The sequence below is a fragment of the Phocoena phocoena genome, chromosome 4, assembly GCF_963924675.1.
Source record: "Phocoena phocoena chromosome 4, mPhoPho1.1, whole genome shotgun sequence".
Classification (NCBI taxonomy): Eukaryota; Metazoa; Chordata; class Mammalia; order Artiodactyla; family Phocoenidae; genus Phocoena; species Phocoena phocoena.
In genome coordinates this window covers 8,208,812-8,222,482 of record NC_089222.1, presented here as the reverse complement: position 1 = coordinate 8,222,482, position 13,671 = coordinate 8,208,812, and the positions used below count along the sequence as shown (strand labels likewise).

At 45.5% G+C, this 13,671-nt stretch overlaps 1 protein-coding gene and 1 pseudogene across 1 annotated transcript in view; both read left to right on the top strand.

The window, feature by feature from the left end:
- KAT2B (lysine acetyltransferase 2B) overlaps positions 1 to 13,671 on the top strand; it is a 100,277-nt gene that overhangs the window by 28,287 nt on the left and 58,319 nt on the right. Inside the window, exon 2 of the mRNA XM_065876725.1 lies at positions 5,417 to 5,543. Coding sequence (XP_065732797.1) covers positions 5,417 to 5,543 — 127 coding nt within the window. The remainder of the gene's footprint in view (positions 1 to 5,416; positions 5,544 to 13,671) is intronic.
- Positions 336 to 604, top strand: LOC136122775 (small nuclear ribonucleoprotein E-like; annotated as a pseudogene).

Genomic DNA, 13,671 nt, shown 5'->3' with positions numbered 1-13,671 from the left:
AAAAAAGCAAGGGCGGACTTCCTTGGTGGTGCAGTGGTTAAGAATCCGCCTGCCATTTTTTTTTTTTTTTTTTTTTTTTTTTGCGGTACGCGGGCCTCTCACTGTTGTGGCCTCTCCCGTTGTGGAGCACAAGCTCCGGACGCGCAGGCTCAACGGCCATGGCTCACGGGCCCAGCCGCTCCACGGCATGTGGGATCTTCCCGGACCGGGGCACGAACCCGTGTCCCCTGCATCGGCAGGCGGACTCTCAACCACTGCGCCACCAGGGAAGCCCCTGCCTGTCATTTTTTTTTGAGGTAGTGTGCGGGATAGTGTGGTCTTTGTGAGTTTCCACCATGGCGTACCGGGGCCAGGGCCAGGAGGTGCAGAAGGTGATGGTGCAGCCCATCAATCTCATCTTCAGATACTTGCCAAGTAGATCTCGGATTCAGGTGTGGCTTTATGAGCAAGTGAATATGTGGATAGAGGGCTGTGTCATTGGTACTGATGAGTATATGAACCTCGTATTGGATGATGCAGAAGAGATCCATTCTAAAACAAAGTCAAGAAAACAACTGGGTCGGATCATGCTAACATTACTCTGCTCCAAAGTGTCTCCAACTAGAAATGATCAGTGAAGTGAGAAGTTGTTGAGAGGCAATACAGTTTTTTTAGGTGTCCTTTGTTAGGAGTGTAGTTCTAAAGCATTTATTTATATTGTTTTGCTCACCTTTATGTTATTGCCAGATGACAATAAATGCTTTGGAATTGTTTTTATTAAAATATTTAGGGCTTCCCTGGTGGCGCAGTGGTTGAGAGTCCGCCTGCTGATGCAGGGGACGTGGGTTCGTGCCCCGGTCTGGGGGGATCCCACATGCCGCAGAGCGGCTGGGCCCGTGAGCCATGGCTGCTGAGTCTGCGCATCTGGAGCCTGTGCTCTGCAACGGGAGAGGCCACGACAGTGAGAGGCCCGCGTACCGCAAAAAAAAAAAAAAGTACATTGTTTCCTTCTAAAAAAAAAAAAAGAATCCGCCTGCCAATGCAGGGGACATGGGTTCGAGCCCTGGTCCGGGAAGATCCTCCATGCCGTGGAGCAACTAAGCCCGTGAGCCACAACTGCTGAGCCCATGTGCCACAACTGCTGAAGCCCGTGTGCCTAGAGCCCGTGTTCCACAGAGATTTCTTGTGTCTCAGTATCCAGGCCTGTGAGTGTCGTGCAGTGGGCGCTCATGGTTTGAAGAATGGATAGGTGGCGCAGGAAAGAAAGCAGGAAAAGCTCGCGTTTTATCTACCCTTTATTTTATTTATTTATTTATTTATTTATTTTTGGCTGTGTTGGGTCTTTGTTGCTGCACGTGGGATTTCTCTGGTTGTGGTGCGCAGGCTTCTCATTGCGGTGGCTTCTCTTGCGGAGCACAGGCTCTAGGTGCACGGACTTCAGTAGTTGCGGCTCGTGGGCTCAGTAGTTGTGGCTTGCGGGCTCTAGAGCACAGGCTCAGCAGTTGTGGTGCATGGGCTTAGTTGCTCCGTGGCCTGTGGGATCTTCTCGGACCAGGGATCGAAGCCACATCCCCTGCGCTGGCAGGCGGATTCTTAACCACTGTGCTACCAGGGAAGTCCCTTATCTACTCTTTGCCTTCTCCTCCCTGTGCATTCTTCCCACCACCCTGCAAATGCAGAGAGAACCCACCCCATTAGCAGTGTCTTCTGAGCTAATCCAGTCCGCACACTGTGTGAAAAGCAGTGGGGAGGTCCCATCAGACCCAAGCACATACCGAGGGGTTTCTTACCTGTGGACTCAGACCTTTTTTTGTCCAGCCTCTTTTGTCCAGGCTGATGGCTCTTCTCGTAGACGTGGAGTGTATGGGATTGATTCAGAGGACGCTGGCTTCTCAGCTTCCTGTAATGAGGAACTTCATGCTTAACTAGGTCACCGTCTCTCTGAGAATCTGGAGTCACAGATGCTGGCTCTGGTGGGTTTAATTCTGGTCTATACAGAGTTCCTGCCAGTTTTACTTCCTGCCCCGAGCCAGCCTGCCAAAGAAGGAGACTTAGGCTGTGGTTGCTAACCTGCCAAGATGCAAAATCCATCACGTTTGTCAAAAGCTAAAGGGGTTGCTGAGGCAAACTGAGGACAGACTCCCAAGTCACATGATTCCTCAGCGTTCTGAACTTTAGTCCTTATCCAGTTGACCCCAAACCCGAACATAAATCCTCGGCCTTACTAAGTTAGGAAACCCTTGACTAGGCAACTCGGCACATTTATGACAATCCTGTGTTCCCTCGGTGGGCCTCGGTGAAGGTGTTGGCGTTCCTTCCTATCCAGATAGCACAGATTTATTAAGTTCTGGATTGTATTAGGAATTATGGTGTTTCTCCATGTGATAGAATGCATCATTGGTCCTGGACTGGAAGTTAACAGAAGAAGGAAATAGGACGATTTGCTCATGTAATTTAGGGACAGGAAAATGGATAGACCTTTTTTTTTTTTTTTTTTTTTTTTTTTTTGCCTTAGTGATTGCCATTAAAGAAAAAGAAAAAAGCAAGTGGGGATGGTTGACCCTAATGACTAAAGGAAAAAGTGAAAGAGAAAGAAATGAGTTTGGAGACACCCTGCCTCATGTCTTTGCGCTCCATTCCTGTCCCTGCTTCAAGCCTGGAGGATCCTGTTTGAGAGGAAGGGAAGAGATCAAGTAATCAGGCTGAAGTCTTTATCATCGCCCTGGAGGCCTTGTAGGATTCCCCGCCACGTCCACCTTACCTAGCCGCTGTCTGCGGCTCTTTCCTTTGCTTGCTGTGCTCTAGCTGTGCTGGCCTTTGTGTTGAGCAGACCAGGCATGCTCAATTTTCGAGCCTGGGGTGCTCTTCCGCCAGGTCCCTAATGGTCAAGCCTTTGGTTGAATGCCACCTTCTCTAAAAGGCCTGGTTGAAATTGCACATTCGATCTCACTGTTCCCCGAACCCCCCTGTATCCATCGCTCCATCTTTCTTTCCGAGCGCCGTCACTCTCTGACATACCGTATGATGTGCTTATTGGTGTTGCCCGTTTGCCCTCTCCTGCAGCACCCCAGTGTCAGCTCCTTGACGACAGGCAGGATCTTTCTTCGTTCCCTTCCATACCCAGCAAAAGTACCCGGCCCATGGTAGGCCCTCAGCACACACTGTGGTAGTGAGTGACTCAGTATGCATAGTAGTCTTTGTCTGGCTTAGAATGTAGGTCTCCAAACTCAGGGTTTCTGGCTATCACTGTTTTCTCTTCTTAGGTTTGTCCTGCTCTCCTTAATTAACTTGTTTCGTCATCACTTTTCTTTTTCCAACCAAAGGTCATTTCGGAGAGGGCAGCGGGATCAGACCAAGCACTCAGAGAAGCTGGGGGCTGTGGGAGTCCCTTCAAGTAGCTCTCCCATGATTAGAAGAGGAGAGGTCCACGGGGGGTGGTGGTCTCCCCCAGCCCTCCGGAGACTGTCGGGCTGCTTTGCGGGGAGCAGTTTCTCATGAGTTTCCCCCTCAAGAACATGGCCTCGGAGACCTTTCCAAGTCTCTAAGGAGGCGGATGGCTCACGGCAGAGAATTTCAGGGCCCGGCTCAACTTAGTAGCAGAGCAATGAGGGTAACGGTAGGTCCTGCCTAGGTCCTGCCTGGTGCCTGGCCAAACAGAGGAGGGTGACTGGGGCTACTCGTGGGGGGCTGCTCTGTTGGGGTACCTGGTGTAAGGTCCTTCCTCGGGCCCATCCTTCCCCATCCGCGCTGTGATGAAATGTGAGGCGCCATCGGGTTGGGCTTGCCAGGTTCACGGGGCCCCCTGGAGAGGACTTACCATCCAAAGCAGATTTTTCTTCTTCCACCTTGACCCTTCCTGCCTTACCAATTATTTACTCTTTCTTTCTTACTCTCCTATACACGCCTGTACTTCAGAAACTGTTCCTCTCTTGGAGAGTTTTCTGTGTGAGGTCAAGGCAGCAGCCATTCTGGAATTTTCTACAAATCAGACTCCTGTTAACTTCAGCCATCTGGTACACGAGAGGATGGAGGGTGGGGTGGGGGGCAGGATCCAAAGCAGGGAGGAGAGACGTCTGAGGGAACAAAAGATCTAACACGAAGCCCAAGCACAGAAATCTACTGGGATTTGTTTCAAGGCCAGTGCTGTCCGGTGGAAGTGTAATGTGAACCACATGTGTAATTTTAAATGTTCTGGTGGCCACATTAAGAAAAGTAAAAAAGAAACAGGTCAAATGAATTTTAATATCTCTTATTTAACTCCCATGTATCTAAACTACTGACATTTCAACATGTAATGAATATGAAAATTACTGAGACCTTTTTTCCCTCGCGCCCGTCTTCTGACTCTGTGTATTTTAAGCCTACGATGCATTTCAACATGCACGAGCCACATTTCAAGTGTGCGTTAGCCACACGTGGCTTGTGACTGCCATATTGGACAGAGCACGTAGAAGGCCCAGAATGAATCTGCCTGTGTCTCATGTGGTTCTAACAATTAATTTTTTGGTTTCCCAGCCACAGCAGATTTGAAGCAGTAAATAAGAGAGGGATGGAGTGGTGAAGGATACACCAGAAGTGGGCAGAATTCTAAGCGGCTCGAGTCACTCAGTGCAAGCCTTCCACATTGCCTTCCACAACTTACGACCCCTGAATACCCAGCATGGTAGCTTGGTAGCGTAGTGGGGAATAATCGATGTCTTTCTATCCTTGTCCTCTGCTTCACAACCCAAGTCATCACTGAAATGCTCAGTCCTATTTGCTGTTCTCTAAGAAGGTGGGGAAGTGTGAAGTGAGTGGAAGAAGTTAAGGAAGATTTCTATCAAGCGTTGCTAAAATAATAGTATTCTAGTACAGGAGGCCTGGGAAATACACAGAGGTAAAAATCCCAGATGATGTGGTGAGCCCTGTCCACTTCTACAGCTGGGGCCCCCCCAAAGGACTTGGAGGACCCTGCACGTGTGGCTTCAACTGCTGTGTCCCTCCTCATGTCCCCAAGATTGCTGACTTCTTCAGTTACGCGGGGCAGAGTTGCAGCTGGAGCCCCAGCTGTGTTGCAGGGACCTCAGGAGTCTGGCTCCTCCCTTTGGGAAGCTTCATGGAGGGACTCCCTTGGAATTGACCCCCCATGGAGGCTAGGGCTTGGGGTGGTGTTACCGAAGTGAAGTGTATGGGACGGTCCTTTTTCTGAGGCAGTACTTGGATTCCAGCCAGCAGAAAAGAAACCCAAACCAAAAACTCAACAAAAAACCCAAAGGCCCAAGTCACACACCTTCTTTGCTTTCTTTCTGTATTCGTTTCTTGTGAATATAGAGAATATTATTAAGTCTGGAGTGGGAAGGGTAGCTGTCACGTGACTAGAGTGTATTATTCGCGTGTAATACATTCAGTCCATGGCTGCCTGTTACATAACGTTGTTTCTCTATTCATTTTTTTTTAGGCTGAGGAATCTTGTAAATGTAATGGCTGGAAAAACCCCAACCCTTCTCCCACTCCCCCCAGAGCCGACCTGCAGCAAATAATTGTCAGTCTGACGGAATCCTGCCGGAGTTGTAGCCATGCCCTCGGTAAGTTCCTAAATCTTCAAGGAGACCAACGATGTCGTCGTTGCCTGCAAGTTCTAACTTACTGAATTCGTGGGTTAACCAGACTTGCACACCTCACCTCCTTATGAGGCAACAAAAGAGACTCTTTAGCTTCATGAATCTGCTGGGGAGGCTTCACATGGGAGACAAATCCTGCACTGTTTGCATGGATTCCTCATCTGTCTCTTCCTGGGTTTTCCCTAAGAGCTGGTTGACTGGGACGGAGTTGGCGGGGGAGTGAGGGAGACGGGGATTGCCAAATAAGATGAAACGTGGCAGCCAAGCTACTTAGATGAACACGTAACATGTCCTGATTCTGATTCTCATTTTTCTTATTATTTTCTGATTCCCTGAACTTTCTGGGAATGCTTCATTTTATCTTCATATTCTTTAGTTTCCTGTTAGCTCTTTTCTTCCTTGGGGTTGTGCTTGGTAAATATTTACTTGTGTTTTCCCTTTCAACTTTCTTATCTGTCCCTGCAAGATAATCATTGTCAGCCTGGCCATATAGACTCTGCCAGAATTAGTCAACAGGCCTGTGCTAATATGTTCTGTGTCCTGATCCTACTTTTAGGATACAGGTTTTCTTTTTCAATTGTATTTTGTTTGAGTGGGTAAGGTTACTGAGAAATTCGTTTTCCCGAGATATTAAAATTCCAGTTCCCAGGGGATCTGGGACTCCTGTACTTATTTTATTTACTTTTCTGCCTTCAGCTATCTGGTCTCCCAAAGAACGTCTCTGTGTCCAGTTTACTGTCCAGTGTTGCAAGGACGCAGCGCCAGACATTCTCACCAATGTACTTTGGCCTTTTCCATTCTGACCCTTTATAAGGGGGTGGCTCCATTTGTTTATTTATTTTTTTAATTTAAACTTTATTTATTTATTTTTGGCTGTGTCAGGTCTTAGTTGCGGCACACAGGACCTCTCATTGTGGCACAAGGGCTTCTCTCTAGGTGTGGCGCATTGGCTCCAGAGTGCCTGGGCTCTGTAGTTGCAGTGCTCTGTCTTAGTTGCCCTGTGGCATGTGGGATCTTAGTTCCCCGACCAGCAATTGAACCTGTGTCCCCTGCGTTAGAAGGTGGATTCTCAACTGCTGGACCACCAGGAAAGTCTCTATTTATTTAGACTTTCTGTTTTATATTGGAGTATAGTTGATTAACAATGGCATGTTAGTTTCACGTGTACAGCAAAGTGATTCAGTTATACATATACATGTATCTATTCTTTTTCAAATTCTTTTCCCATTTAGGTTGCTACATAATATTGAGCAGAGTTCCCTGTGCTATACAGTGGATCCTTGTTGGTTATCCATTTTAAATATAACGTGGGTACATGTCAATCCCAAACTCCCTAACTATCCCTCTCTCACACCCTTCCCCCCCTGGTAACCATAAGTTCATTCTCTACGTCTGTGAGTCTGTTTCGGTTTTGTAAATAAGTTCATTTGTATCATTTTTTTAAGATTCTGCCTATAAGCGATACCATATGATATTTGTCTTTGTCTGATTTACCTCACTCAGTATGACAATGTCTAGGTCCATCCATGTTGCTACAAATGGCATTATTTCATTCTTTTTTTTTATGGCTGAGTAATATTCCATTGTACACATGTGCCACATCTTCTTTATCTGTTCCTCTGTCAATGGGCATTCAGGTTGTTTTCATGTCTTGGCTATTGTGAATAGTGCTGCTGTGAACACTGGGGTGCGTGCAGCCTTTTGGATCATGTTTTTCTCCAGATATATGCCCAGGAGTGGGATTGCAGGGTCATATGGTATGGGTGGCTCCTTTTAGCCATCATTTTTCTCTAAAGCTTCCTGCTGATGTCAGATGGTGGAGCGTTAGCCTGGAGTTAGGTCTAGTCTGTGGGATCTTCCCGGACAGGGGCACGAATCCGTGTCCTCTGCCTCGGCAGGCGGACTCTCAACCACTGCACCACCTGGGAAGCCCAGAGGGATATCTTTGCTTTTAACTCACCTTTTCCACTATCGATCCCTGAGTGATGCCCTTTAGAATTGCCTCAGGAAATATGATGCAGTAGAGAACTCCTTAAACACTGGACTTGAACTGTATTTGGTATTGATTGGGAAATCCTATTATCCTACACCAATTAACATTTAAAAACAGAGTCCTTTTTCTTTGTTAGCTGCGCTGATTGTCTCCTTTCTGAGCAGGTCAACACACAGGAATGCCCAAAGGCAGAAACAGCCTTTCTCAAAGAAAAGCCAACTTTGTTCCCTTTTATATTTCTTAACAAGCTTTGAAAACAAGTACCCTTATTTGACAGTACATAATCGAGAATGGAAAAAAAGGGTACATATCCTCTGACCTGACAAATCCATGCCAGAAAGTTAACATAAATATAAATTAAGATGTGCCTTCAGATTAAAAGGACAGCTATTATAGCCATATTCATGCTGTTAAAAAAACTAGAAACAATCTAAATATTCCAATGGAGGAGATCTTTGGTTGAATTATGAATATATATATTATGAAATTCAATATGGCTGTTAACAAAAGATGTGTTTTCCAGCATGGAAAGATATTCTTAATGTATTATTAATGAAAAAAGCAGGTCAGAAAGCAGCTTAATTGGAGGACTAAATGACAAGATCCACCAGCGCAAGTTCAAATCCTTGCTCAACAGCCAGTAGCTGTGAGTTGCGGTATATTATGTAATCAGCCTGGCCCTCCAGTTTTTCAGTTCTGAAATGGAGTTAATAATAGTATTTACCTCATGGGAGCGTCGTGAGGATTAAGTGAATGAATGCCTATCAGAATTTTAGCACAATACCTGGAAGATTAATGTGTTCTTATTACTCTTATTAGGGTTCTTTACTTCAAACAACACATGGGAATTCTGTCCAGTTTGAATGAGAAAACCGTATTCATAAGAAGAGTACTGGTCGCTTCCACAAGCCAGAAACAGAGGGAAACCCGGTATCAGTCAGGTCCTGGGATCCCAGCTGTAGGAATTCATGGGCCTTCTGTCCAGGACCCTGTATGATTCAGGTCCATTAACCTCTGTCCCTGGGAGTATTGGTTCAAGATTTAAATCCTCAGAGGAGGGGCTGATTAGTGTGGTATCTGTCACTCACCCAGCCCTGAGTTTCACCCTGTGAGAACTACCCGGAAGGTGGTCAGTCCCAAATGCAGGGCTGCTGAGTTGAGAACAGCACCATGAGGATAATCTCATTTCTTTAGGTTAGATAATATTTTAATACATACGAACGGGAGATGATCTGGAAGGACATGTGTTGCATTGCTGACAGTGGTTTTCTTAGGGTATTGGGGTTGTAGGCGTTTTAAAAATATTTTCCCCCTGTCGGTTCCTTTCTCTTCTCTATTCAGTTTGCTTTCTTAGAATTGGGATGTCTGCATATTTTCAAGTGCTCTTGGAATTATTGCCCGAATGCCATAGATTATTTACTGGTCTTAGTGCCGGGGCTCGAGAAAAATTTTTCCTTTTCTAGAAGGAGGATTATGCCTCCTCCCCAAGCCCTTTTCTTAAAGACCCCCCTTTTTTTTTTTTTTGGCTGGGCCGCAAGGCTTGCAGGATCTTAGTCCCCTGACCAGAGATTCAACCTGGGCCCCCAGCAGTGGGAGCCCGGAGTCCTAACCACTGGACCGCCAGGGAATTCCCTTTAAAAACTTTTTATTGTTGAAACTTCCACATATGCATCAAGGTAGGAAGAATCATTTAATAAACAGCCTTGTATCCATCAGCCAGCTTTAACAATGATTAACATTTGACAATTTCCCTCCCCACTTTTTTTTTTTTTTTTTTTTGCCAGACATCTTTTCTTATTCCTGCACATGACTTCTTAAATATTACCAACAAAGTAGATAGAGGTCAGGGTCTAGGGAATTCTGTCCAGTGTCATGCAAGCTTGAATTCTCAAAAACATTTCGATTTGTGTGTACTGTGCTATTTTCGCAGTTACTATTCTGAGTATGATGAATTCAGATCCTACAATATATGTAGTGTTCTTGGACTTGTCAAAACAAAACACTCAGGCGTATCGATTGAGATGGTGTCTGTTCTGTTGATTTGCTGTTGGGTGTCCTTTGGCTCAGCCATACACGGTCTTTTGACAGTGAGCTCTGGTTTCACGCAGTCTCCTGACAGCGACTTGCATCCCAGGCGTCCTTGGCCTGCCTTAATTTGATACTCTTCTGTGTCTCCTGGGTGTCAAACGCAGGGCTACTGCAGGGCTACTGCAGGGCTGATGGGCTGATTAAATAGAAAGAACATTCGGGCAGGAGTTAGAAACTAACAATTCTAAGCCTGGCTTGGCAGTTTACCAGTCCCCTAACCGCTTTGCTGTTCAGTATCTTCATCCACAGAATGCAATTGTTAGTCTAGACCTACGCTGTCTAATACTATAGCCACTTGCTACATTTGGCTAATGAGCCCTTGAATTGTAGCTGCTTTAGATTGAGATGAGCTGTGGGTGTGAAACACAGGCCAGATTTTGAAAGCTTAGTATGAAAAAGAAGTGAGATATCTCATTAATTTTGATTACATGTTGAAATGATAATATTTTGGATATTTTGGGTTAATAAAATTTATTATTCAGATTAATTTCACCTGTTTCTTATTTCAGCGTTGCTACTGGAAAACTTAAAATTACATGTGTGGCTTGCATTATATATCTATTGGATAGTGCTGGCCTAGAACATTCTACTCCATTCTCTGAAATTATTTGATATTTGGGATTGGTACAAGTACATTCAGCTTATAAAAACTTGGCGAAGGATACTAACATAGTACTTCAGTTGGCCCAAACACGTCTCCTTACTTTAGTATTAATCAACATTTCTTATTTTGGGACTGCTTGTTTAAATAGCAACCTCCTTTTATGACTGGGACAGTAGGAAACACCATTGTGATCAAAACACAATTGGAATTTTTGTTGTCATTTTGGAGTCCATTGCTCTGAACTGTGCCTGAACATACTGATTATTAAATTTGACTGTTGATCATTTTTTGCAGTTTTAGGAAGGTTTCTGATTTTTTTTCCCCTTTTTTTTAAATTTAATTTTTTTAATATTTTTGGCTGCATTGGGTCTTCGTTGCTGTGCGCGGGTTTTCTCTAGTTGCGGCGAGCAGTGGCTACTCTTCGTTGTGGTACGCAGGCTCCGCTTTGCAGTGGCTTCTCTTGTTGCAGAGCACGGGCTCTAGGTGCACGGGTTTCAGTAGTTGCAGCACGTGGGCTCAGTAGTTGTGGCTCGTGGGCTCTAGAGCCCAGGCTCAGTAGTTGTGGCGCATGGGCTTAGCTGCTCCGCGGCATGTGGGATCTTCCCGGACCAGGGATCAAACCGGTGTCCCTTGCATTGGCAGGCAGATTCTTAACCACTGTGCCACCAGGGAAGTCCCGGTTTCTGACTATTTTTTAATGTCATCAGTTTTTTTCTGATACACACACATATATTTAAACATCACAGAAGTGGAAATTGGTATATATTCCTATGGTTACCTCTGCTTACCTGCTTATTTATGGTAGAAACTTTCCAAGGAAAGTAAAGACCAGCATTAATAGCTACACCAGAGCTTATTTCTTGAACAGTATGAAGTGTCTTACCAGTATTTTTCTCATGGACTATTGATCCAACATCTCTTCTCTGGCTTTGCCGCATTTGCAAACCCCTTCACCACTTAGTCGTACCTGGTCCCCATTTACGCATGTCCCGGGCAGATGCCAAGTGACAGAAGTATGGGGCCCGGCCAGCACATGGACACAGCTGCCTGGGTCAGGTCTGCATATTCCTCTTGGCTGGGGGTCCTCTGTTTTTCTACACGGGCTTCAGAGTTGTCAGGACCTGTGAGTCTGGTACAGCCGCAATCAGGGGATAAACCTGGTAGCATTTTTCGTGCTTACCTGACGTAGGTTATTACTTTTCCCTGTGCTCCTCCGGCCACGAAGTCCTGTGGATGTTGTCTGAGTGCACCTCCCGCCAGCTCTGCCTGGATTCAGACTGCTTCTCTGCCTTCTGTGGCCGCATCTGCAGCAGCACCTGGAGGCCCCATCTCCACCTGGCTTCCCAAGAAAGCACTAGCGACCTATATTCTCCTGCTTCAGCCCACTGGGCGGTCTCTTATTCTCAGGATGAAGGCCCACTTCAGCTGAGCGTGCGAGGTGGGTCAGGCCTTTCCTCCTCCTGGATTGCATTTTGGTCCCCGGGCCGCTCCACCTTCTCTGAAGGGTCTGCACACTTTCTCCCACCTCTGCCTTGGATGTGGAGGTGCACAGCACCTGCCATGCCGCTCCTTCTTTCTCTGCTGGGGGAACCCTATTCACCTCCAAGGCCTGACTCCCCCAGCCCTCGGTACAGACAATAAAGGACTTCCTGGAGCTGCAATGCAGTGTTGCTGCTTGTATAACTATAGTTCTCTCTACCCTTACTGTTTTTCTGTACTGGACTGAGATGAAGGACTGACTTTTTCTCTAGTTCCCAATACAGTTAGTTCCTTGGGTGTAATTGGATTGTTTCATTAGTAGATATCCATTACATTTAGTAATACTAAAGAGACGGCTGGTTGCATTTATTTGCAGAGGAGGTTTCATGGTTTATGATGGGTACCTGCCCTGTACAACATCATAGCCACCTGTGGCTGCTCGAGTTAAAATGTGCTGCCCTTGGAAAATGCACACCGATTTTGAAGACTTAGTATGAGAAAAGAAGGTAAAATATTTTTAATATTGAGTACATGTTGAAATAATTTAGTATATATTAGGTTAGATAAAATATATTAAAACGAATTTCACCTATTTCTTTTTACCTTTTTTTTGTGGTACCCGGGCCTCTCACTGTTGTGGCCTCTACCGTTGCAGAGCACAGGCTCCGGACGCGCAGGCTCAGCGGCCATGGCTCACGGGCCCAGCCGCTCCGCGGCATGTGGGATCTTCCCAGACTGGGGCACAGAACCCGTGTCCCCTGCATCGGCAGGCGGACTCTCAACCACTGCGCCACCAGGGAAAGCTCTCTTTTTACCTTTTTTAAAGTGGTTACTAGGGACTTCCCTCGTGGTCCAGTGGTTAGGACTCCGTGCGTCCACTCCCGGGGGCCCAGGTTCAATCCCTAGTCGGGGAGAAAAGATCCCATAAGCGGTGTGGAGCGGCCAAAAGAAATTAAAAAATATAAAATAAGTATTTCTTGACCATCTATTATAAGAAAAAATAAAGTGGTTACTAGAGTATTTGAAAGTCCCCCTGTGCCCCCATGCCCTGGACACTGTGGGCAACAGCGCTCAGCAGAAGGGAGCTTTTCCCACAGGTCAAGGGTTGGCCATTCTTGGGTAATTATATTGATGCTTTGTACCAGGCTCTTGGAAGACAATATGAAATGAAAGTAGGGTCCTTTTACATCTGATTATCAAATTCTAGATGGAAGAATGATTTTTTAATAAAACTATTTATTTGAAAATAATTTCAAACTTACAGAAAAGTCATGATGAGAATAGTAACAAGGAGCATCCCATGTATCTTTTGCCCAGATTTACCTGTTGGTAACATTTTGCCCTATTTGCTTTGTCATTTGCTCTCATATGTATGTTTGCGTGTGGGTGCGTGTGCACACACACACAGATACACACACAGACTGATATCATATATACGAGTCTGTGTGTGTGTGTGTGTATTTGTATGTATTATACTTTTTTCCTGGACCATATGAGAATAAGTTGCATTTACATCCTGTTTTTTTCCTCTTAAATACATAGTATGTATTTTCTAAATTTAAGGATTTCTTTTTTTCTTTAAATTTTTAATTTTTTTGGCCACACCGCACTGCATGCAAGATCTTAGTTCCCCGGCCGGGGATCAAACCTGGACCACAGCAGTGAAAGCGCCGAGTCCCAACCACAGGACCGCCAGGGAATTCCCAGATATTCTTTTATATAACCTCTGTTTAGTTACCAACTTCAGGAAATATTAACATTAATGTAATACTTAATCTACTGCTTGTATTTCAGTTTTATAGTTGACCCCAAAATGTCTTTGCAAGCGTATTTTCCTCTCCATTAAGCACCCAGTCTAGAACTACATACGTATTTAGTTGTCATGTGAACGGAAAACAGTGAGTCTTCTCACACCCAGCACTTGCGGA